This window comes from Hydra vulgaris, chromosome 11, assembly GCF_038396675.1.
Source record: "Hydra vulgaris chromosome 11, alternate assembly HydraT2T_AEP".
NCBI classification, from domain to species: Eukaryota; Metazoa; Cnidaria; class Hydrozoa; order Anthoathecata; family Hydridae; genus Hydra; species Hydra vulgaris.
The window spans coordinates 40,828,663-40,850,829 of record NC_088930.1 but is presented as its reverse complement, the minus strand read 5'-3'; the positions used below and the strand labels follow the sequence as shown (position 1 = coordinate 40,850,829).

General features: G+C 27.4%; 2 protein-coding genes across 2 annotated transcripts in view; one reads left to right on the top strand and one right to left on the bottom strand.

Moving 5' to 3' along the window:
• The window catches only part of LOC100212025 (condensin complex subunit 1), a 47,497-nt gene that overhangs the window by 8,012 nt on the left and 17,318 nt on the right, over positions 1–22,167 (bottom strand). The window contains exons 9-20 of the mRNA XM_065811087.1: positions 17,178–17,325; positions 16,937–17,059; positions 16,773–16,847; positions 16,540–16,674; positions 13,056–13,143; positions 12,782–12,923; positions 8,962–9,165; positions 8,759–8,850; positions 7,805–7,926; positions 5,045–5,298; positions 1,389–1,473; positions 83–581 (exon numbers count right to left, since the gene is read on the bottom strand). Coding sequence (XP_065667159.1) covers positions 83–581; positions 1,389–1,473; positions 5,045–5,298; positions 7,805–7,926; positions 8,759–8,850; positions 8,962–9,165; positions 12,782–12,923; positions 13,056–13,143; positions 16,540–16,674; positions 16,773–16,847; positions 16,937–17,059; positions 17,178–17,325 — 1,967 coding nt within the window. The remainder of the gene's footprint in view (positions 1–82; positions 582–1,388; positions 1,474–5,044; positions 5,299–7,804; positions 7,927–8,758; positions 8,851–8,961; positions 9,166–12,781; positions 12,924–13,055; positions 13,144–16,539; positions 16,675–16,772; positions 16,848–16,936; positions 17,060–17,177; positions 17,326–22,167) is intronic.
• LOC136087445 (uncharacterized) lies at positions 14,226–15,633 on the top strand. The gene is made up of 2 exons (XM_065810220.1): positions 14,226–14,840; positions 14,914–15,633. Exons 1-2 carry the CDS (start codon positions 14,226–14,228, stop codon positions 15,631–15,633), a joined length of 1,335 nt encoding a protein of 444 aa, XP_065666292.1.

Genomic DNA, 22,167 nt, shown 5'->3' with positions numbered 1-22,167 from the left:
ATTTTTAATACCTTGTATTTAATATATTCACAATTTTTAACTTAGTAATACTTTAAATTTAGTAGTGCACAATTTTTAATACCTTGCTCCATGCTAAGTATATTTGCACTGTTTAATACTCCAACCAAGTGTTTGAGTATCCTTGCACAAATAATGTCTGGATTTTCAGCAAGATTGTAAATTACTGAAAAAGCTTGTTCACTAAATGGTGTCCACATTCGCGTCTCCAGCTTTTTTAACCCATCCACAAGCAACCTTTCAAGAGTAATAAACAACAAATGATCAGTGTTCAAGCGAGTGCTCTCTTTTAGGTCATTAGAATTGTTTTTTGTAAGTTTTAGTACTGAAATACAAGTGTCACGTGCTAATATAAATGAATCACTATCTTGTAAACCATATTCAATAAGTATATTAATGTTGGACTGTATAATTTCTTTTTCAGCTCCCCCTAGCATAGAAAGGATATTAAGCGCTGCACGTTGTTCTTCCTTTGAAGTTTGTGGAATCTTCAACGAGAATATTTGCCAAAGCAAATGAATGACAGACTGTGGAATTAGTTCCAATTTCATAAGCTCACATAACTGCAAAAAGTTTAAAAGAATAAAAATTAAAAAAAAAAAAAAAACTTTTAAGAAAAATCAACATGAGTAGTTTTAGAACAAGTCATCAAAAAAGATAACATAGATACAACCAAGCTGGTAAAGTTGCTAGTAATTGATAGAACTAAAGCTCAGGCCTTTAAAATAATTTTTAAATTCTAATTTAATTTTTAAAATTTTTGTTAAATCAAGTTTTGCTAAAATTAAATATATAGAGCAAGGTACTCTATATATTTAATTTTTTCATTTCAAACTTATTTTTTTCAAATAATGTTTTATTGTTTATATGATTTAACTTCTATTTTATCCATTTAAACTTTATTATTTTTTTTTTTATTTGTATTTTTTATTATAACAGTTTTAAAAGATATTGAGAAGATTTTAACTCCATATCTTTGAATGATATGGTATAGCATGCAATGTGCCAGGCAAAAATATTAATAAAAATTAATATTACTATCTGGTATCGATATACAGGTCAGTGCAAGTGTGTGTGTGTGAATACAAATAATTTATGTAGCAAAAAAAGCAATTAATTTAGTAATCCAATCAATAACTTAATAAATAATTGTAAGAATGAACCAAAGATAAATCAGCATGTTCTTCAGACTTTTTGAAGTTTGTACTTTGTGCAACATAAGAACTCTTTGAACCCTCACCCCCATTTTCACATGGTATATTTATATACCATAAACTAGGTATATACATGTATGTTTATACATATATATATACATGATCTATACAATATTAAAAGACTAATATAATTCTAATACAACAAAAAGTACTTACAAGCTTTTCCAATGAAGTTAACTCACCAAGATTTGCTTTTGTAATCAAAGATATTAAACTCTTTACAATTAATGTAGGCTTGTTTCTAAAAAATTTTAAAAAAAAAAGCTTAGAATTTGTTCTAGGTGTCACTGTTCTCCAAATTGGCTGCCAGGTTGAAACTCTCCCCACTCCTGATTTTTTTGCACTTGATCAATCTTATGCATTAGCAAACATAATTCAATTTGTCAAAAAAAATCTGAACTAAGTGATAAGTATGAATATTTGCAAAATTAAAACTTACATTTTTTTTGCTTTTTTTTCTTCTGAAAGCTGAATTAATAAAAACTAAATTTTTTAATGCATTCTCCTACAAAAAAATAAGTACCAAGGCAACTCTATCACTATAATTTATCCAGACAAATGTTGAGCCAGAATTTTATTGAAATTTGAAAAAGAAAATCTGCGGCCTCTGCTATATGAATCTTTGCATATTAATATTATGATTTTATAATTTAAATAAAATAAGCTGAAGTACGATTCTCATTATGTTACATGATGGGTTTTTTTTTTAAATGTAATTTCAAGTTACTATTAAAAAAGTTTTAAATTTCTCACTATTATTTTCCTCATAATTGTTGCAAAAGTAAAGCTGTAAACAATATTATTGCTGTTATCAAAGCTGTAAACAATATCATTGCTGTTATCAAAGCTGTAAACAATATCATTGGTATTAGTGAATCACTTGGATATAAAAATGAAGAGCAAGTAGTTTCTGGATTATTAAAATGTAAAATGAAACATGAAAACATTGTGGAGAGCAATTTGTGTTGTCTACAGGCCTCTCTCCGTTATAGCTGGAGTAACTAAAAATAAGTTAAAAAGAAAGTAAATCAAATCTTATTCTAAACTATTATGGACTTATTGAATGTATTAAAACTCTCTAAAAAACATGACTGAATTGCAAGGTACTCTAGATACTTTATATGAATGTAAAACTGAGGAACTCCTTTTTTCTTCTTCTTGTTTTTGATGGTGATCAAATAGTTAGAGATTTATGTAAAGAATACAAAAAAAAATTATTAAATTTATAGAGTGGTTTTCATAAATTTAGACGCACTCATATTTGAGAATAGAAACCTTTAGTTTTTTAACGATAAAACAATAATGAAAAAAAATTTCGGTTTAGTTTTTTTTTCTATTTATTAGATAAATACATACAGAATACAAAATTAAAAAAAAATTTACAAAAAAAAAATACAAATACTAAATAAGAATTAGGTACAACTACATGGTATTAAAAAAATAAGACAAAAAAAATTATTCATAAATTTAGATGCATGATACATTAGGAAGCATAATTTATGAACCAATCAATATTTTGTGTATCCGCCTTTTGCTTTAATACAACTAAGAACTCTTCTAGGCATAGACTCAACAAGATTTTTGTACATCGCTTCTGGGACCCTATACCAGGTCTCCTTAAGGATGTCCTTCAGCTGGCCAAGTGTGGAAATTTGAACTTTTGCCAATTCACGGTCAATCCAAGCCCAAATGTTTTCAATCGGGTTCAAATCAGGTGAGTATGTAGGCCACAGTATTGTCTTGATATTATTATCATTGAACCACTCTTTTTTTATAGTATGCAGTATGTGCAGTAGCGCCATCTTGTTGAAGTTTCCATGGTTTATCATTGAGCATAAGCAGGTCAATTGATGGAATCTTTCGCCCATTTTTCGTGTCTTTTTATTGCAAAACTAAGTTATCTTTTGTTTATTTATTAAATAATGATTAACTAATTCTAGGTAAGTATTTATATAAGGTTTTTTGACAAAATCAATTAATTTAGGCCTATTAATGAGAAATATGTGAAAAATTAACTATCAATTAACAAGATATAAGACTTTTTTGATTGTGCGTCTAAATTTATGAATAAAATAAAATCAAGCTTATCAATTAACTTTTTGTGTTAATTGGTATAGAATGAGTAATAAACATCCTGTAAAAAAAATTAAGGTAATCTATAATAGAGTTTCACTTCCTCTATTAAATTATATCAAACATAGCGGTAGCACTTTTATTTTATTTTTATTTAAAGTATTTTTTTACATATATGTAAAAAAAATGAGTGCGTCTAAATTTATGAAAACCACTGTAAATGAGGAAAGAGGTATTCTTAATGCAATAGTAAGAGTATCTGGAGATTGTGGTCAAAATTTCTTGAAAAATATTATTTATGTTTTTGATCCAAAATATTATTCTTTATTTGAAATATATGAAGATTCTGGTGTGAAACGTTGTTACATTCTTATCATTGTGGGGATGGTTTCAGAGAATAATCTCCAAAAATTATTGGCACCTTTGAATCTCGAAGACATCAATTTTAGTTTAGCATTTGATCTAAAGTGTGCAAACAGTGTTTTCAGACTTTCATGCCATTCTGGCAAATATGCTTGTTTGTATTATGAGGGAGAATGCCCCTTAAAAGTAGGGAAACTAAGAACATTGGGCTCCATAGACTTATGTTATGATCAATATGTATATGATGGATAAAAAAAAACAAGATAAAAAATGCAGGAATACAAAAATATTATAAATCCTCATTTAATATACTTAGAAGATCAAGAAAAATTTATTGAACACATTGTTCCTTCACCTGAGCTCCACACTATGATAGAAGTTGTGGATAAACTTTGTACTTCGCTTTTATGTGTTTTATGGCCAGCTTTACAAAACTGGTTAAAAACGCATTATATTCTAATGAGGGTACCATGGAGTAGGTTTAGACGGAAATAATGCTAACAGACTTATGTCCCTGTTAGATGTTTTAGATAAGGATATTACCTTAACTGCAGCAACTGATATTTTACCAATAATTAATTGTTGGCGTAAATTTTAATGAAATCAGCAGTGTTTGGTTCAGACTTTTAATTTTTGTGAGAATCAAAGACTTCAAATGCTCATTTTTTAGTCTTTAAATATATGCAAAAGATACTTTTGATTACAAAGTTTCATGGAAAATACGTATTTTAGTGTGTCACATTCTTCCTTTTGTAGAACCCAATAATATTAGCTTAAGAAACTATGCAGAACAATGCGGTGAAGCTGTTTATCACAAATTTCAAAAAACTTGGGTGAACTGTGAAAAAACCATAGGACAAAAAAATTATGGAGAAAAGCTAAAATCTGCTGTAGTAAATTTTAACATAAACAATCAGTAGCATTAATATAATTTGTGTTACACATGTATTTGTTATATGTGATTTTTGGAAATAAAATTAATATATGTCTATGGTTTATTTTAACTATAATAATGACTGACTTTAATAAAGCTTAGAGAAAGAAAAAACAAAAAATTATAACTTTTAATTTTGAAAATATACATACTTAGTAACTAGTTGAGATTTTTCTGACAACTTAAATTGTGTTTGCTTTTGCGTATGATTGATTAAATGCAAAAAAATCAGGAGTGGGGAAAGTTTTAACCTGGTGGTCAATTTGGAGAACAGTGGTGTGAGTTACAATAAAGATATATAATAACAAAGTATATGAAATTCTTTGTGAATCATCTTTATTGATATTTTATCTTTTTTGATCTATGTCAATGAACTTTTGGAGCTGTCAAAATAGAATATTATTTTAAATTATTTTACCAATTTAGAAACTAACATTCTCACCGAACATTATCACATGGCACCTCTAAATAAAGTCGTTCGAAAGCGGCAATTACACACTTTTTTATTGCAGGATCACTTGACCAGATTAATGTAGCCATCCTACGTATACCTTCTTCTGATTGACTTAATCCAAACTCATAAGCAGCAATAAAAAAATCAATAGCTTCCAGAACATCACAGTTAATTTTTGATCCTAAAAGTTGACAAAGAACAGGAACAACCATTTTCATTTGTTTGGCATACCTTACACAATCCTAGTTTAAAAAAAATCACAAAAATTAATTACGCATAAATGCATTTAAAAATTGCGTTTCTAAATTTAAAAAAAAAACTAATAATAAAACTGCTTCTCATTTTTGAAAAATATTATTCATTAAATAAATTTTAATGAAAAATTATTCATTAAAAATTATTTAATGAATAATTTTTGATTAAAAACAAACATCTAAATTAATCATCGAAGACTATAAACAAAAGCATATTAGCTGTATTCAAATCACAACTTAAATGAATAAAAATCATAGTTTTAAGAATCATGATGCGTTTTATCAGGATTTAAAACAACTGACAAGAGTAGATTTTTTAATGATAATAATAAAATTTGTTAATACAAACAAACAGTATTAAAATTTTAAACAACCACTACACACAATAGCCAGAAAATGATACAAAAATAAATAAGATACTTATTTTTGAAATGTGAAAATAAATTAAAATTTTAACAATACAATTTAAAAAATCGTAAAAACTTTATAAAATGATTAAATAAAAGTCAAAGAACTTTGTTTGTAACATCATTTACATTTTATCATTTTTTATTATTATTATTATTATTATTTTCAATATTTATTATACTTTTATTAATTTTTTTGTATTACTTACATACAAAATATCTAAAACATTATGTATTTAACCATTGTAAAACCTACTGTTTGCTTGTTTCTGTTTTTTTTTCTTCAGGTTTTATGATGTATATATATATATATATATATATATATATATATATATATAGTTTTATTGATGTTGCAATCAATAATATAAAATATCTGATTTCCCACAGTGGAGAAATCAGATATTTTATAGCTATATTTCCTTTTCTACCCAAGCAGACAAAACACTATCAGAGCTACACTTTTGGTCTAATTAATCTAGAAATTCTTCTTAAGCTTTTGAACATATACTTTCTTTCTTGATGACTTTTCTATCATTTTCTGCCAAAAGTTAAAACAACATTAGAGCCAAAATACAGCAAATGATTTGTTGCATTCTGTAATGGAGAAATGCAATGAAAATACCTAAAAGTTTTCAGCATTTTAATAGGGCTCATTAATAAAATATGATTTCTATAGCTTAATGTAAAAAAAATATAATAAGACATTTTCATTTATTGTTGACATTAGTAAATTTAATAAAAAAGTTATAAGCAAAACAAATCAGATTGTAACTTTGGAGGCCTTGTATATTAAGACCCTGTATAAGCTGTAATAAACTGTAATTGTTAACAACCTTTAAGGAAACAATCAAATCTTGATGTTTTAATTACAGTGCATAGCTTTTTTTTTTAATTATACAAATTTTAATGTTTTGATACCTAAATTTAAAAAGTATGGTCATTCCTTTATTTTTAAAATAAATTATTTGAAGTAAACAATTTAGTTTCTCCTTGAGCAATTTAGGTAATTTCAGCTGAACGACATATTAGAAACCCATGTGGGACTTGTATGGGCACTGTGAAACCATTGAACTTTGTTAACAAAATCTGTGCAGGAATTTCTAATTAAACAAATCGAAGCAAGTTTAAAAAAAAATCAAAATATTTATAAAAAATTAATAGGAATAAGAAGTTGACATCGAAAATTCAAAATATGACCATAGAAAATGAAACAGCGTAGAAAAAAAAATTGTAAAAGTTAAAAATTCATAAATTCAAAAAGCATGATCCAAACTACAAAACAAGATTTAAAAAAAAAGGATACTTAGTCATAATAGTTTTTATTCATCATTTTTATTCATAACAAGTGTATGGTCACTGGGTAGTGGCCACATCACGTTTTATGTTAAATGAAAGTTAAATACAACAATACATAAACATTGTTATGTATTATGTATTGATGTATTTAACTTTCATTTAACATAAAACTTGCATAAGTTAGAGTATTGCTTGTATTGCTAAGTAGTGTAGTTAATGGTGTAGCTATTTTAGGGTAAATTAGTGAGGCCCATTATTATTCAATGAAATTTAGTAAAGGAGGGCTGAGGGTGATAATTGTTTAAACATTTTAAAAATGACATTCGAATGTCAAAAAAAAAATATTACTATATTGGATAGTCAGCTTGCTTATAAGGTCTTTACAGTTAAACAACTATTGTAACTCCATTAAAGTAAGTATCATAAATTTATTATAATTTTATAACAACTTTATCAATGCATCCCTTCAGACAGCTTTCACTGAAATCTCAACATATATAGGTCCTTTATGAGACCAATATGATCTAGTTGGCTTAAATAATGTTATTTTAACATTTTGTTTATTTTTTAACATAAATAATATTATTTTTCATTCATAAATTTTTATTTATGAGGTAAAATTATGAAGAGAAAAGAAAAGCCTAAAACACCACTAAAACAGCTTTTTCCTGATATTTTGGAAGTCAAATGTACTAAATCTCAGTCTGTAAATCATCCAGACAAAATTCTAAATCATAACAAGCAGATAAAATCTAGATTAAATTCTGACAACTACAAATTTGTTTACCTACCGATAAATATGTTACTAGAACTTTCTGTTTTTCAAGATTTACATTCACTTGATCTTTATTACTTTGTTCTAGATCAACTGTTGCTAAATCAATTTTAATATCAGTGGTGCAGGTGTCAGCAACTAATAACAAATATATTTTAATAAATAGTATAAATGTTAATTTGACTTTTAAGCAATAAGTCCGTAAATAAATAAACTTTATAATTATAAAATTTATAATAACAAATTCAAAAATAAATAAACCTTAGAAATTATAATTATAACTTACACAGGATTGCCTCTAATATTTTAAAATACTTTTACTGAGTTTTTACAGGATAGCCTAATTATGCAAATTATAATTACTAATAATAATTATAAATAATAAATATAATATTCATGTGATTTTAAAATTCTTTCACAGAGTTTTTCAATGAGTTCACATAAACCATTCCCTAAAATTCCATGTATAATATACCTTAACTTTTTCTGGTTTTCCTTCAATAAATAATTTTTCTATATCTATTTTTAATTGATGACTACCCATAAAAGCATTTTAACAGTTGAAAATTTCCTTAAGTAAATTTACTGAAAAAAAATTAAAGATGATAAGAAAATATTTTAACCTAATATTGTGAAAATTTTTTAATGCTCACTGAATTTCATGCATTTTCTAGCATTACTATATTGAGTGAAAAACCTGTAATAATACAGTACAAATATATAAATATATTATTTAAATATCTATCAAAATATCTTTAAAAAATGATTAACAAAATAAAAAAATATCATTTTTCATTAACCCCAGATCCATTCTGTTATATAATTTATCCATTTAATATTTTATTTTTGACTATATAAATTTTTATTTTATTCATTCATTGTCTTATGTTATTAATATTGACTTAAATTAGTTAATGATTTAAAAAATTATATAATTAAAAAATAATAAATAAATTAAAACAGTACTCACCATGAAATATTTTTTTCATTAAAAGATAATACTTTATTTGCAAAACTTTATTTGTTTTCTGGTCTTCTTTTTTCGGAGCTTCTGACTCATCTCTTGATATAAATAAAAAAATTTAAACTTTATATAATCAACTATATATAATACTTATTCAAAATTTGAATAAATATTAAATTATGAAGATTTACTACAGTTTAACAACTTACTCAGATTGAGAATCTTCATCTTCATCCTTTTCTTGCTCTTTGTTTTCTACATTTTGAAAATCTGATTTTTTACATTTTTCAATTTCGACATCAGTTAATTGTAAATCTTCAATTTCATTCCAAATTCTTAAAACCTTTGAGAATGCAACAACAGATTTGTGAAACGCAGAGTTTTTTATCAGAGATTGTATATAAATTAATGCTCTGAAACAAAAAACAAAAAATACTAGTAAGAACACTTTATGGTACTAACAATTTACAGCAGCAACACATGCTAAAAAATCTTTTAGTGGCAACAAGGTGCTATGAGCAACCATCTTATGGTGGCAAACAGGGATGCCAAGTCTTACAAATGAAAATGACATGTTGGTCAATGATATTTATAGCCTACACTAAATTTCTATATTATTGTTTAAAGTGCGGTAAAAATGTCAAATATTCCATAAAAATCCATAAAAAATTAAGTGATATAATAGACAAATACGGAATGATGAAACAGACAAACACGAACATACCTTCATGGAAATCAATATGTAAAAATTAAATATTGGACTCTATTTAATGCAAAGTTTTTAGTTTAAAAGCAAATAATTAAAAGCCAAACAACTTTAAAAAGCAACAAATAAATAAACAGCTTAAAATATATTCTTTTTATATTTATAGTTAATTTGTACACATTTAAAATAATTTATTTTTATTTGAATTTTTATCAGGTAACAAATTCTTTTAAAAACTTTACAGTTTATATTCTCGAAACAATAAGAATGAATTTATTAAGGCCTATTTACAATTTTTAACTCTAAATTACAACTTCAAACAATGTTATTAGTAAAAACAATGTTGTTATATAAGTAAAGAACTTTTAAGTAAAACTAATTTAACTCATTTTTCTGAAGCCAAAAATCTAAGGATTAAATTTCAATTTAAAAAGTCATGTTTAAAAAGAAAATAACTCATAAATTTGTCATGAAAATCCTGATGACAAAAAAATTAAATAAGAATATGCTAACCCTAAACTATTTTGCGCAACAGTTTAAAACGGTAAATGGTTCATCTTTGGAGTTACATGAGTGTTTGAGGAATTATTAATGTAATATTACTATTAATTTTTAACACTACATCTATTGTTGTCCATCGGCATTGCATGTTTATGTTCTGCAAGCTCCTATATACTTTAGATTATGAAGTATGTGTTATGTAGTTAGAGCTTTCTTTTAAGTTATGACAGGAATACTATGTAGTCTAAGCGCTAAAAATACTGCTTATCTAAAACATAAGTTTGTGCAACCACTGTTTAAAAAAGCTTAAAACTGCATATTTAAAACAAAGGTTTGTGCAACCACTATTTAAAAATGCTAATTACTGCATATCTAAAACATAGGTTTTTAAAATTTTTTTTTTTTTTTAAAATCTTTAAAAATTTTTTGTCATTAAGTTTATATTTAGCAATTTTTTATTAGTTTTTTATTTGTTGAAACATAAGAAACTTAATTCAACCAAATTTTTTTGGAAAATAAATCTAAATAAATTATTTGCATTGCTAATATAGAAATCTATATTATGTAATGTAATTTTCAAAAGTAATTAAATTTTAAATGTAAAAAAAACACAGCTTTTTTCATGTGACTTACTTTTACATGTAAAAGTAAATTTTTTTAATGTAATCTTCTTTTACATAACTTACTTAAAAAGTAAAAAAGCTTACATTATAAAGTACAAGTCAATTCAAAAAATTGCTTCTACGGAAATGTATATTTACATTAAAGGTTAAAAATTACAGTCGTCCCCCGGTTAACGAACCCCCCTGTTAGCGAACTTTCGGTTAACGAACCGAAAGTTTGCCCAAAATCCTCCCCCGGTTAACGAACCGGAACTCGGTTAACGAACCGGGACCGCCATTTTTCAAGTTCAATTCTCAATTTTTTGGTAAAAATTTGACAAGCAATTTTCTTGTTGAATTTTCTTTCAAGTTCAATTTTCAATTTTTTGGTAAAAAATTTGACAAGGATTTTTCATGTTCAATTTTCAATTTTTTCGTAAAGTTTTGACAAGCATTTTTCAAGTTCAATTCTCAATTTTTTGGTAAAATTTTGACAAGCAATTTTCTTGTTGAATTTTCATTTTTTGATAAGCAATGTTCATGTTCAATTTTTAGTTTTTTCTAAAACTTTGACAAGCAATTTTCATGCACAATTTCAATTTGTTTCAATTTTTAAAAGTGCATAAATCTCAGGTTTCAATCATTTCACCTTTGCCTATTTTATTTATCAAGTTGGACAATTTTTTGAATTTTTTCCCTCATTATTTCGGCAAAATCCACCAATTAAAAATTTTTTAATGGCGGCCTATGGGAAAACGCGTTTCGGTTAACGAACTTTTCGGATAACGAACTAGTTCGTACTCCGAATTAAGTTCGTTAACCGGGGGACGACTGTACTTATGTAATTTACTTTTTGTTAAAAATTAACTAAAATAATATAAACAATTTTTTCGATAGATTTTTTTCTTATTTATTGCAAAAAAAAGTTCGTTTTTGTTGATTAATTGCCAAGCCATTGTTAACAAAGTTATAAATGGCCAATAACGTATAATTATAATAATAGTATAATTCCTCCCCCCCCCCCCATATATTTATGCACTATTTTTTGTCTCTATGTTTTCTAGTTTTCCATGTATTTTTATGTACTATTCTTTTATGTGTCTATTTTTTCCAATTTTTCAAAAATGAAAGATTAATCTATAAAATATGACTAATTTAAAAGAATGTAAACTTCTTATGTTTTACTGTGATTGTCAACTTTTAGCATTTTTGGTTAGCAGAATACAATAGCCACAAAAAATCTTCTTGAAAAATAACTTTACTCAAAGTTGAGTCAGTTATCTTTTTAATCACAAAAGTATTTAACCAAAAATCTAATGTCCAAAGAATCCAAAGTCTGTCATATAAGTAATTGTTTAAACAAAGAAAAATTTCAAACTGTTTGAAAAGTAACTAAAAGAAACTTTTTGTCATTAAGAAAAATTTTGTCATTAAGAAACTTTTGGTAACAAAATGTAAAAAACAAAAACCAAGCAACTAATCAACAAAAACGAACTTTTTTTGCAATAAATAAGAAAAAAATCTATCGAAAAAATTGTTAGCCTTAAAAAAACCGCTAAATGAATTATAGAATGCCCATTAGTAATTTATGCATTTATTGTATTATTTCCAAAATTACTAAATTTTTGTCATTAAGTTAAAGAGCAAATATAAAAAACTCTAATAATAAACTTAAAGAATACATACATATATACAACATACACATTTATATATGGATGGTTTTAAGTACCAACTCATCCTCTTTTATAAATTCAATTTACGAAAGTGGCTGTTCCCAATAAAAAGTATTTGAATGTCTAATTAACTGTTTTAGTACTAAAGCAATATTCACATAGTTAATATATTTATAAAAAAATAAATTTAAATATAGTTAAAATAACGCATATTTCAACACAAAGTTTCTTAAATATTGTTCTAATATTATTTCATTTTCACATTCACACAGAATTTTGATACAACTATTTTATGTAAGGTTTTCATCAATGTAAATATCTAGGAAATTAATAACTTCATTCTTTTTATTATAATATTGTTAATAAAGATTTGAGGCAAATCTTTATTTTTTAACTCAAGTTTTTGCATCCCTGGACGCAACGTTTGGTAGCGACACCTTATTTTTTTCATACTTTTTTTAAATTCAACTATTTATCTTGATATGAATAGTCGACAATCAGCTAAAAAATTTTAGAACTTGCTATAAATGAATATGTAAAAAGGTACTTTTTAAAACCATCTTCATCGTCTTCGTATATTTCATCATCTTCACTGTCTTCCTCCATAGATTCACTTGTTAAAAACTGATTTATAGCCTGTTTTATGGAATCTTTTATTTGCAACCATTCTTCAGAATCCTGAACTACATCTACAATTGTTTTAGTTTTTTTTATCAACTTATACTAAAAATTCTCTATAAAATAAAAGTTTTACTAAAATAACTTTTAACAAAGAGATAACTTTTAACAAAGAGGCATATTAACAAAAAATAATTACATACTTATTACATCATTTTTATCAGATTGATCAATTTCTTTTAGCTTTTCCATTTCTTTTTCTAAACTTTGAGTGAGTTGATCTATAGGCAACTATAATCAAAAAAAAGATAAGTAAAATCATAACAGTATTAACAACTACATGAATCAATGAAGCTTGAACTTTTCTAATGATGTGAAGTAGGATAGAAATAGCAAATAAAATAGAAATAACAAACAGAAAAAGAACTATTACTTTTTCTCAAGTATTTCTTTGTGTTTTTTTTTTTTAACTTTACTCACTTTAAGTTTTTATAAAGTGGCAGAAATAAAAAGATAATACATTGGAAATGTGCATCTTATGCATAGCGCGTCAATTAATTCTTTTTACATTAAAAAAAAAAGATTAACTTTGATAAAATGTGTATAATAAGAATATAACTGATTGGAAATTATTTTTTAAATATAAAGTTAAAAAACTAGAGTAGTTTAAAGGTAGTTTAAAAAACTAGAATTTTCTACAATCTAAAACAAGACCTCTGTTTTTATAAGTGGGTGTTTTGTACAAATAGAAAAAATCATCTTAGACATAAAAACTTTTATATTTTTAGCATTGGTTGCTCTATAAAAATACATTTTAAATAGTGATCCTCAAGGAAATTCTGGGAACGGTAATTCCCGGGAATCTTGTTGGTCAATTCCCGCTCCCGTTTTTTTTTTTGAGAAATTCCCGGGAATTTTTTTAAAATACAAATATGTAGATTATTATTTTTTAAAGGTATATTTAAAGTTTATAGTTGTAATTGCAGGTATAATTAAAGTTTAAAACTTTTTTTATACCTGGAAATACACTTTACAGGTGTTAAAAAAGTTTTAATCTTTAAATATACCTGCAATTCTATGTATCAAAATGAATCTTCATAAATTTTACTCTAAAGTCTACCTGTAGTTGGTGGTGCAATTATTGCAATTTAAAAACGCGTAAAATTAATTAGTAATTAGTTATTCAATATTTTTTAAAGTGTAAAGTGCAAGTTTTTTTTAAAAGAAAGTGAAAAAGTTATTTTCGACAAATTATCAAAGGTAAATATAGTACATATTATGTTATTTCTTTTTCTAAATCTTTTTCTTTTTTTTTATTTATTTTCTTTTTTCTTCATATCTTATCTTTTAATTTTAAGCACTTCAAAAGGGAAATGTGCAACAAAGATAAAGCATGCTGTGACGCAGACTTGGGCAATCAAAAGTGTAGTTCTGTTCTCAATTGTGCTGGAGTTTCAACGAAGGGTTTGATAGAACATCTAAAGCATGTTCATCAGATACTTGATCCATTGAAATCTGGACCGACAACTAGCAACCAAGCTCAACCAAGCACAAGCAGCACTGACAATCCTCCAGTAAAGAGGCAAAAGCTGATGACAGATTTTACTAGAGCATCGTTTGAGGAAACCATTTCTAAAGAAGTTGCTTTATATGGATTGAACTTCAAACAGATCATCAACTTAGATATAATAGCAGAGCATGTGAAAGAGAAGTTTCCAACAAAAAACTTCCCAAAGAATGGATCTGGTGTTGCAAAGATTGTTCAAGGTTTTCATGAAGACATCAAGGCTAAAATAAAATCGTGGATTCAAACTCATCTAGCTGAAAGACATTTCTTTTCAACAACCCTTGATGAATGGACTTCTACTGCAGGGCGACGTTTCTTGAACATTAATCTTCATTATTTTGAAAATGGTGTTGATAAAGAAATCAATTTGGGCATGGTTCCAATTTATGGAAGTGCAACTGCTCTTAACATCAAAAAACTAGTAAGTTGATATTATAATCTTTTTCTTTTTTTAGGTTTCTAATCATTTTATTTTTTTGTTTTTTTATTAACAGTTCGAAGCAAGATTGATGGAATTTGGCTTGGATCCAGAGAAACACATTGTTGGCACTTCTGGTGATGGTGCGAGCGCTATGGTATCATTTGGTTCTATGATCGCATCAGAATACGTCCAGTGCAGAGATCATGGAATTCATCTAGGTGTTACTAAAGTTCTTTATCTAAAGAAACAGTCAGCAGATGCTCCAGTGGATGACGACAATGATGTCTTTTTCGTTGAGTGTAGAAATGAAGATGAACCTGATAAAGATGTACCAGATGCCGGTGAGGACACAGAATCAGACAATGAAGAGGAGGCCGATTCACTTGAAATGGTTTTCGCTTATCAATCAACGATTGCCAACTTGAGAAAAATTGTAAACCTCTTCCAATCATTGGTCAAAAATAAAATTCTTCAAAAATTTGTTAAGAGGATGAACAACGGGAGGGAACTTAAGCTTAAGTTAGGTTCAAAGACTCGTTGGGGCAGCCTTCATGATGCTTACGAAAGGTTCTTGAAGTTACTTGGACCTGTGAAGGAAGCTCTGAACCACAGGGAGATTGACAAAACCTACTTATGGGCAGATATCGACTCAAAAAGATTGGAGGAGCTGGTAGAAGTTCTGAGTCCAGCGAAGTTGGCAATTCAATTCTTGTCAAAGAAATTAGTAAATCTCATTGATTGCAACACAACTATCAAGTTGATCTTGGACAATTTAGAAATGCATGATCATTAACTCTCGAAGGACATCTTCTTGGCTATGAAAGAGAAAGAAACAAACGCAGACATGACATTCTTCAATCACTCATCCTTTACTTGCACGACATCAACAGCATCAATGGGCAGAATCACTTTGCTACATGGACTGTTGCAGCTATGAGCTAACTTGCAGTGAATGATGGAAAGACTCTTCAGTACTGAAAATGATGATTGTGTGGAACAACCTGAACAGTAAGAAGAACCATCAGCATCAACATCACAGCAGGTTCAAAGAAGTTTAGCTGAGCAACTGACACTTACCTTGAAAGCTTCAAGAGAGGTCACCAACAAGCAGGCGGGCAAAGTTATTGACAACAAAGAGGAGATGCAGATGTATGCGAAGGCAAAAGTACGCTCACCAACTCTGGATAGACTTTTTGAGGGACTGAAGACAATACAAGCAACATCATTAGCTGCAGAATGTCGTTTTTTGGAAGCAAATATTCTTATGAGCAAAGTTCGCAACCGTCTTTGTGATGAGAACATCGATGCTATTTCTTTTCTTAAATGTTATTTCCGAAATAAATTAATAAAGTAAATTTAAACATAAATTTTGAGTTCTTTGTATTGTTTTTTGTATTTTTTAATTAAAAATTTTCAGGTTTTAGAAAGAAAAAAAATATTTTAAAAGTCATTCCCAGTAACGGTAATTCCCGGGAATGAGCTTTTTCATTCCCGATATTCACGAAATTGAAATTAGCAGGAATTTGAGGATCACTAATTTTAAAAAAGAAAATTTTAAAAATAAAATAGAGCATTCTGTTTTATAAATTTAATTTACTTATAAGTTTAATTTGTTTGGCTTTGTTATCTTACAGTCTAAATTGTTTATATCAATGAAAAAGAAGGCAAACAAAAAATTATTAAAGTTTTTTTTAAAGACCTTAGCTGCAAACGGATTTCCAACAAGAGAAGCTTTTAGAAATTGTACAGAATATTTTCTAACTTGACTTGATTTGTCTTGAAGTCTTCCTATCACAAGATCTAAAAGGCGACCTTGACGTGCAATTGGGATTGCCTAAAATGAAACTTTTAAAAATACAAAATAATTTTGACAAGTGAAAATGTTAATGAAAAAGTCCTAATTAAACTTTAAACATTTAAAAAAAAATTAACCTTTTCATGGCAAAGATATAACCAAATTTGTAACACTCTACTTCTTACAAATGAATTTACATCATGTATATGATCCTAAAATTGAAAATTAAAAAATGGCTGCTATATATTTTACACTTACGCTGTATTAAAACATATTTTCAAAACTTTTAACATTTTTTAACCTCTAATCTGTCTAAAAAACCTTCTCGAGACTTTTTCATTCCAACATCTAAATTGTCTTTATTTAAGACCTTTGCAACAATTTCCCCAAAAACTCCAAGAACACCATTTCGCATTGAGTAAGACTAAAAAAAAATTAAAAGTCTTTACATAACCCAGGGTTTTGAAACAAAGGAAATATTTTTGGTGAATTTTTAAAATAAGATTTTCATTAGACCAAAACTTTTCAAATTATTTACTAACCTCACCATCAAGGTGCGCCATTAATAAGCTTATATTTGGTAGAACCGAACTGGGAATTTTTTCAGCTATCTCAACTAAGAATTGTGAAAAAGAGCGGGTGCCACTGGCATCTCGTGTTAAATCTGACATATCAATTCTTCCTATTTCTCTTTACATTAAAAAATAAAGATGAATTTTGATAAAACGTGTATTGTAAAATTATTATAATAGTAATATAATATAGTAAGTAAACATAACATATATATATATACAGGGGCTATTATAGGAAAATAACTTGGGCCCTTAAACAAATTTGGACCTTTAAATAATGCCGGCACGGGAGGTAATGCTGCCTGCAATAAGAAAATTTGGCAGAAACATTGCAGTGTGTAGGCATTTTTTTGTAAAAAAAAAAAAATATTTGCAGTTAAAAAAAAAAAAGCAAGTCCCCAAATTTCAAATTTTGCCCAAATACATTCAATCCTGCCGATGCATCTACCATTTAGCTGATGCATTGACATTGGTCTTGGTAAACTTTAGCCGATGCCGATTGTTTTGAAAAACCAGTTTTTGATTTTTGTGTTTCTATATTGTATTCAAAAATATAATTATTCTGTAAACAAAAATGCATATATAAGTTATATAGACATATATGTAATCACTAAATCTTTGAATATTTTTTTGAGCTGTATTTTTATCAAGAGTTCCCTGGTTTTGGTGTCTTTATAATTTAGGAAAATAATTATATAACTTATGAATCCAAACTATACAAAAAGAATCAAGAAATGTAATGTAAAGTGTAAAATAAATTTTTTTCTGCCAGATGTCAATATCTTTCAGAAATCAACAATTTACCACTGGTCTGTTCTTTTAAGAACATTGAGCACTCCATTTTGTAAAATACATTCAAAATTATTTGTATATATATACAGGGCTCGAATTAAGCGTATGGCCATCGCGAATCGCGATTACTTTTTGCACCTTCGCGATAGTTTTTTCTTAAAATTTGTTTTTTCGCGATCTTTTTTTTTCTCGTTATTATAGACCTTTTCATAAATAAACGTCCGCGTTTTAAATCGAGGCTTAGGTTGTACCGTTAGTACACAAATAAAATATTTCATTGCTTAGGCTTATTTGTTTCTTTTAATCTTGAGCTTTATTTGTTATTTTAACAAGATAATCTTCAAACACAAATGACGTTTCTTCACTGGAAATAGGTTTGTTATTTTATTTTAAGTGTTTATTAATTACTTTTCTATTATTTTATTACTTGAATATCAAAGTAAAATATATTAAATATTTTATAAAAAATTTACTTTAACTGAAGTTTACTTTTATCCACAAAATTTATAAAATTTGTGCAGTGTAGTTGACTTACTTTGATGCATTTTTTTTTTGTTTAGATCCAGCATTAATTGTTTTAAAAGAAGATGATATAGACGATCCAACTGTCAAAGCCGATTTAGAAAAATTAGAAACGTATACAAATAATCATTTAAAAAGGTGGCTTCTTTACCGTGGCGATTCTATTAAAGGTGTAGTAACTTTACGAGACTCTCAAGTTAAAGTTTTACAGTATTTTTACAATGAAACGAATTCAATTATTTGTGATCCAACTCTTGAGAAAAAATGGTTGTCAAAAAAAGCATATTTTGATGGGTAAAAATATAAAAATACAAAGTATAAAAACATTTCTTATGTTGCCTGAAAATTTAAAATGTGAGCTGTTAAGTCTGAATTCTAAAATTGGATGGAGCAAGTGTCTAGAGGGACTTCCTGCGTTTTCAGCTGAGAAAATTGATGCATTTAAATGTAAATAGTAATTTTTTTCCTAAATCTACAAAAGTTAAAAAACATTTATCTAGAGGAGAAATGTTTTTTGAAGAGCAACACATTGATCTACCCTCATTCATTCAAAACAAAGTATTGAACTATTTTGTGTAAAAGGAGTATGTGCAGCTAGCATGAAAAAAATTGACAGATGGATTTTTATTGCTATTAAAAAATTAGATGGATCAGTAATGTATGCATTTTGTGAATGCCCAGCAGGAAAAACTGGAACTTGTTCACATGCATTTGCAATGATGAAACTTGTTGCAAAATGGGTAGTTGAAAAACTGAAAACTGTTCCAAATATTAAAGCCTGTACATCAAGAACTTGTGCTTGGTCAATACCACAAAGTCATAAAGATTTGATTTACAAATTATATCACCACAAATAAAAAAAAAAGAATTTCTTGAAAAGAAAAGTATCTTCATTTGCCACAATTAAATCATCATTGTATGACACTATAACTGATTTAAACAGAAAAAGTGATAATGAAAATAAAATAAATGAGCTTTACAAGAATCTTTTAAACAGTGATGTTAAAGTGCATATGTTGAATGTGTTAAATCAATCAAGTGAAGGAATAGTCAAAACAAGTCTTGGAAGTGTCCAATTTGGGTCTGTATTAAGCTATCAATGTGCTGTAGTTCCACCTAGTTACAATGTTTACTACAACTTACCTGCACCTTTAAAAAATTTAGACAGTGTTCAATACATTGAATACCCTACATTCCCTTTTAATGAAACTGATGATTTTATAACTTGTTATGTTGAAAAAATATTTTTTAATAAAAAAATAAACATTTAAGAAAATATGAAGTTAGTAAAGGAAATAGTAGTTCAAATTGAAAAAGAAACAAGGGAACAGGATGGAAATTCAAAATGGTTTAATTACAGAAGGAATCGATTCACTGCATCCTTATGTAATAAGTTAGAGAACAAATCTCTAAAAGCACTCAAAAGTTTGGCACACAAACTTGTCCATGGTGAAAACAAAATTAAGCTAAACAATATTATTTCATATAAACTTTCCTATGGTAAATATTATGAACCTATAGCGTTAAAATATTATGAAAACTTTATGAAATCCTCTGGCTATAAACTAGATAGAACCATACTATATAAACTAGGTAGAACCATGTGGTTTGGTACTTGATGAAAAAAACTTTGTTTTGGGTGCATCACCTGATAGGAAAGTAAGGTGTGATAATGATTGTGGAATAATAGAAATTAAGTGCAGCGAAGAATACAGTAACCTGGACCCAAAAGATATATGTTTTGTAGCGAAAAATCCATCTATAATATTTGATAAATCTAGTAATAAAATTTTAATAAACAAAGACTATAGTTATTATGATCAAATCCAAATGCAACTTGGATTAACAACACAAACATGGTGTGATTTTGTGTTTTACACTTCAAAAGGATTGGTTATTGACTGTATTACATATGACAAAGTATATTGGGGGACTCTAAGGAAAAGAGTATTAGACTTTTACTTCAACTATATGTTGGACGAAATAATTGAAAAAATAAACAACAATTTTTAATTTGAAGACGAATATTTTATTGAAATTTGCAGAATCTATTTTACAGTTTATGTATTTATAAATTTATGACAAAAAATTGTAGTTATTTATGATATATATATAAGTGTTAAATTCAATGTTACATTTTTTTTTATTGTCTCAACACATTTTTATCCATTACTTTCTATGCGTTTTTTACAATAGGCTCATGAAAGTTAGTTAAAATTCTAAACACTGGAACTATTTGATTGAGAGAACCAATCATGTTTAGAGGAATAACTCTATCAAATATATGAAAATGTTTTAGTCTTTGAATCATTCTCTCAACATGAATGCGCTCACTTGCAATTTGCTGACTTTGTATCACCTCTGTTTCAGTGAATTGTTCGCGATTTCGAAGAAATGATGGAGTGATTAATTAAACTCCGAGTGGACTTAAATAATCTTGTATAGTAAAACCTCTATCTGCCATAACTTCTTCACCGTGATTCCATAAACTTGGATTTAAAAGTCCACTCTTAATGGTTAATTCTTTATCTGATATACTCCCAGGGTAAGCAGCAGATATAAAAGTAAAACCACCTCCTGGGGCAATGCCAACTAAAATCTTTATAGTTGTGTGACTTTTATAGTCAGAATAGAGCAATTTATGTACAGTCAATGACTGAGGCACAGCTACTTTTATTTCGACACAATCAATGATACATTTAACATTGGGAAATTTATCCTTCATTGACTGAGGCATATGTTGTTTTATTAACGACGAGTTAACAAAGGCCATATGCTAAGGCTACCCAGCTTTATGTACATAAAGTTCAACCATGTTATAACAGTGTTACTTACAGTTCCTTCACTTATTGAAAAAAGAAATGCTAAATGTCTAATATCATAATTTTTTCTTAATCGCACTAATGTTAATAAATATGCTTCTAAAAGTAACATAATTCGATTTCTCCCCCTATTTTCATTTTCTTTTGAATGCTTACTATTGAATAAGATAAAGTTTTCTCCTTTTTCTCCAGGGTGAAGATATATAAAAACTGCATCAAATGTTTTTCGATTCGGAAATCCTGTGTAATGTTTTAATTCTTTATCAGATGAGAGAACATGCTAAACAAATTTATTTCCTTCATTAGGTATTGTTTCTTTTATTTTCTTATTTTCATTTTGCAACTGTTTCATGTTTAATTTTCTATAAAGGAGTGGATCTCTATTTGAGCTACTGCTTGTTTTGTTAAGAACATCATTGTCAGGCAAAACTATACTTTTTTGGGGAGATAAACTGTCTATAACCTGGTGATTTTCTTTCTTTTTCACTAGCTTTGAAATTATTCCAGCTATGAAGTGATGGTTTAGCACCTTTTCTTAAAGTGCATCTAGTACCTCCAGCAGCTTTTAAAATGTCATGCGCTATAAAATGAGAGCAGCATACATATGATGAGCTAGTAACATTAAAACTATCTAAACCATTTTTACGCTTTATCAAGTTGCACCAAAGAGAAATTTCATTTTTATCTTTCGGAAAATGAAAGAATTTAATGCCAGAAGCCTTTCGTTCTCCAAATTCGATAATATAGCTTCGATTAAAGCAATTATAGGCAGCACATTGTTTGCCAGATGATTTTCTTATAGGTTTTTTATTAGAAGACATTTT

What these genes read in the sequence shown, in the direction of transcription:
- LOC136087445 (XM_065810220.1), top strand. Translation starts at nt 14,226, where the DNA reads ATGTGCAACAAAGATAAAGCATGCTGTGACGCAGACTTGGGCAATCAA. An exon ending in CTCTTAACATCAAAAAACTA is followed by an intron (nt 14,841 to 14,913) that starts GTAAGTTGATAT and finishes TTTTATTAACAG; the next exon opens with TTCGAAGCAAGATTGATGGA.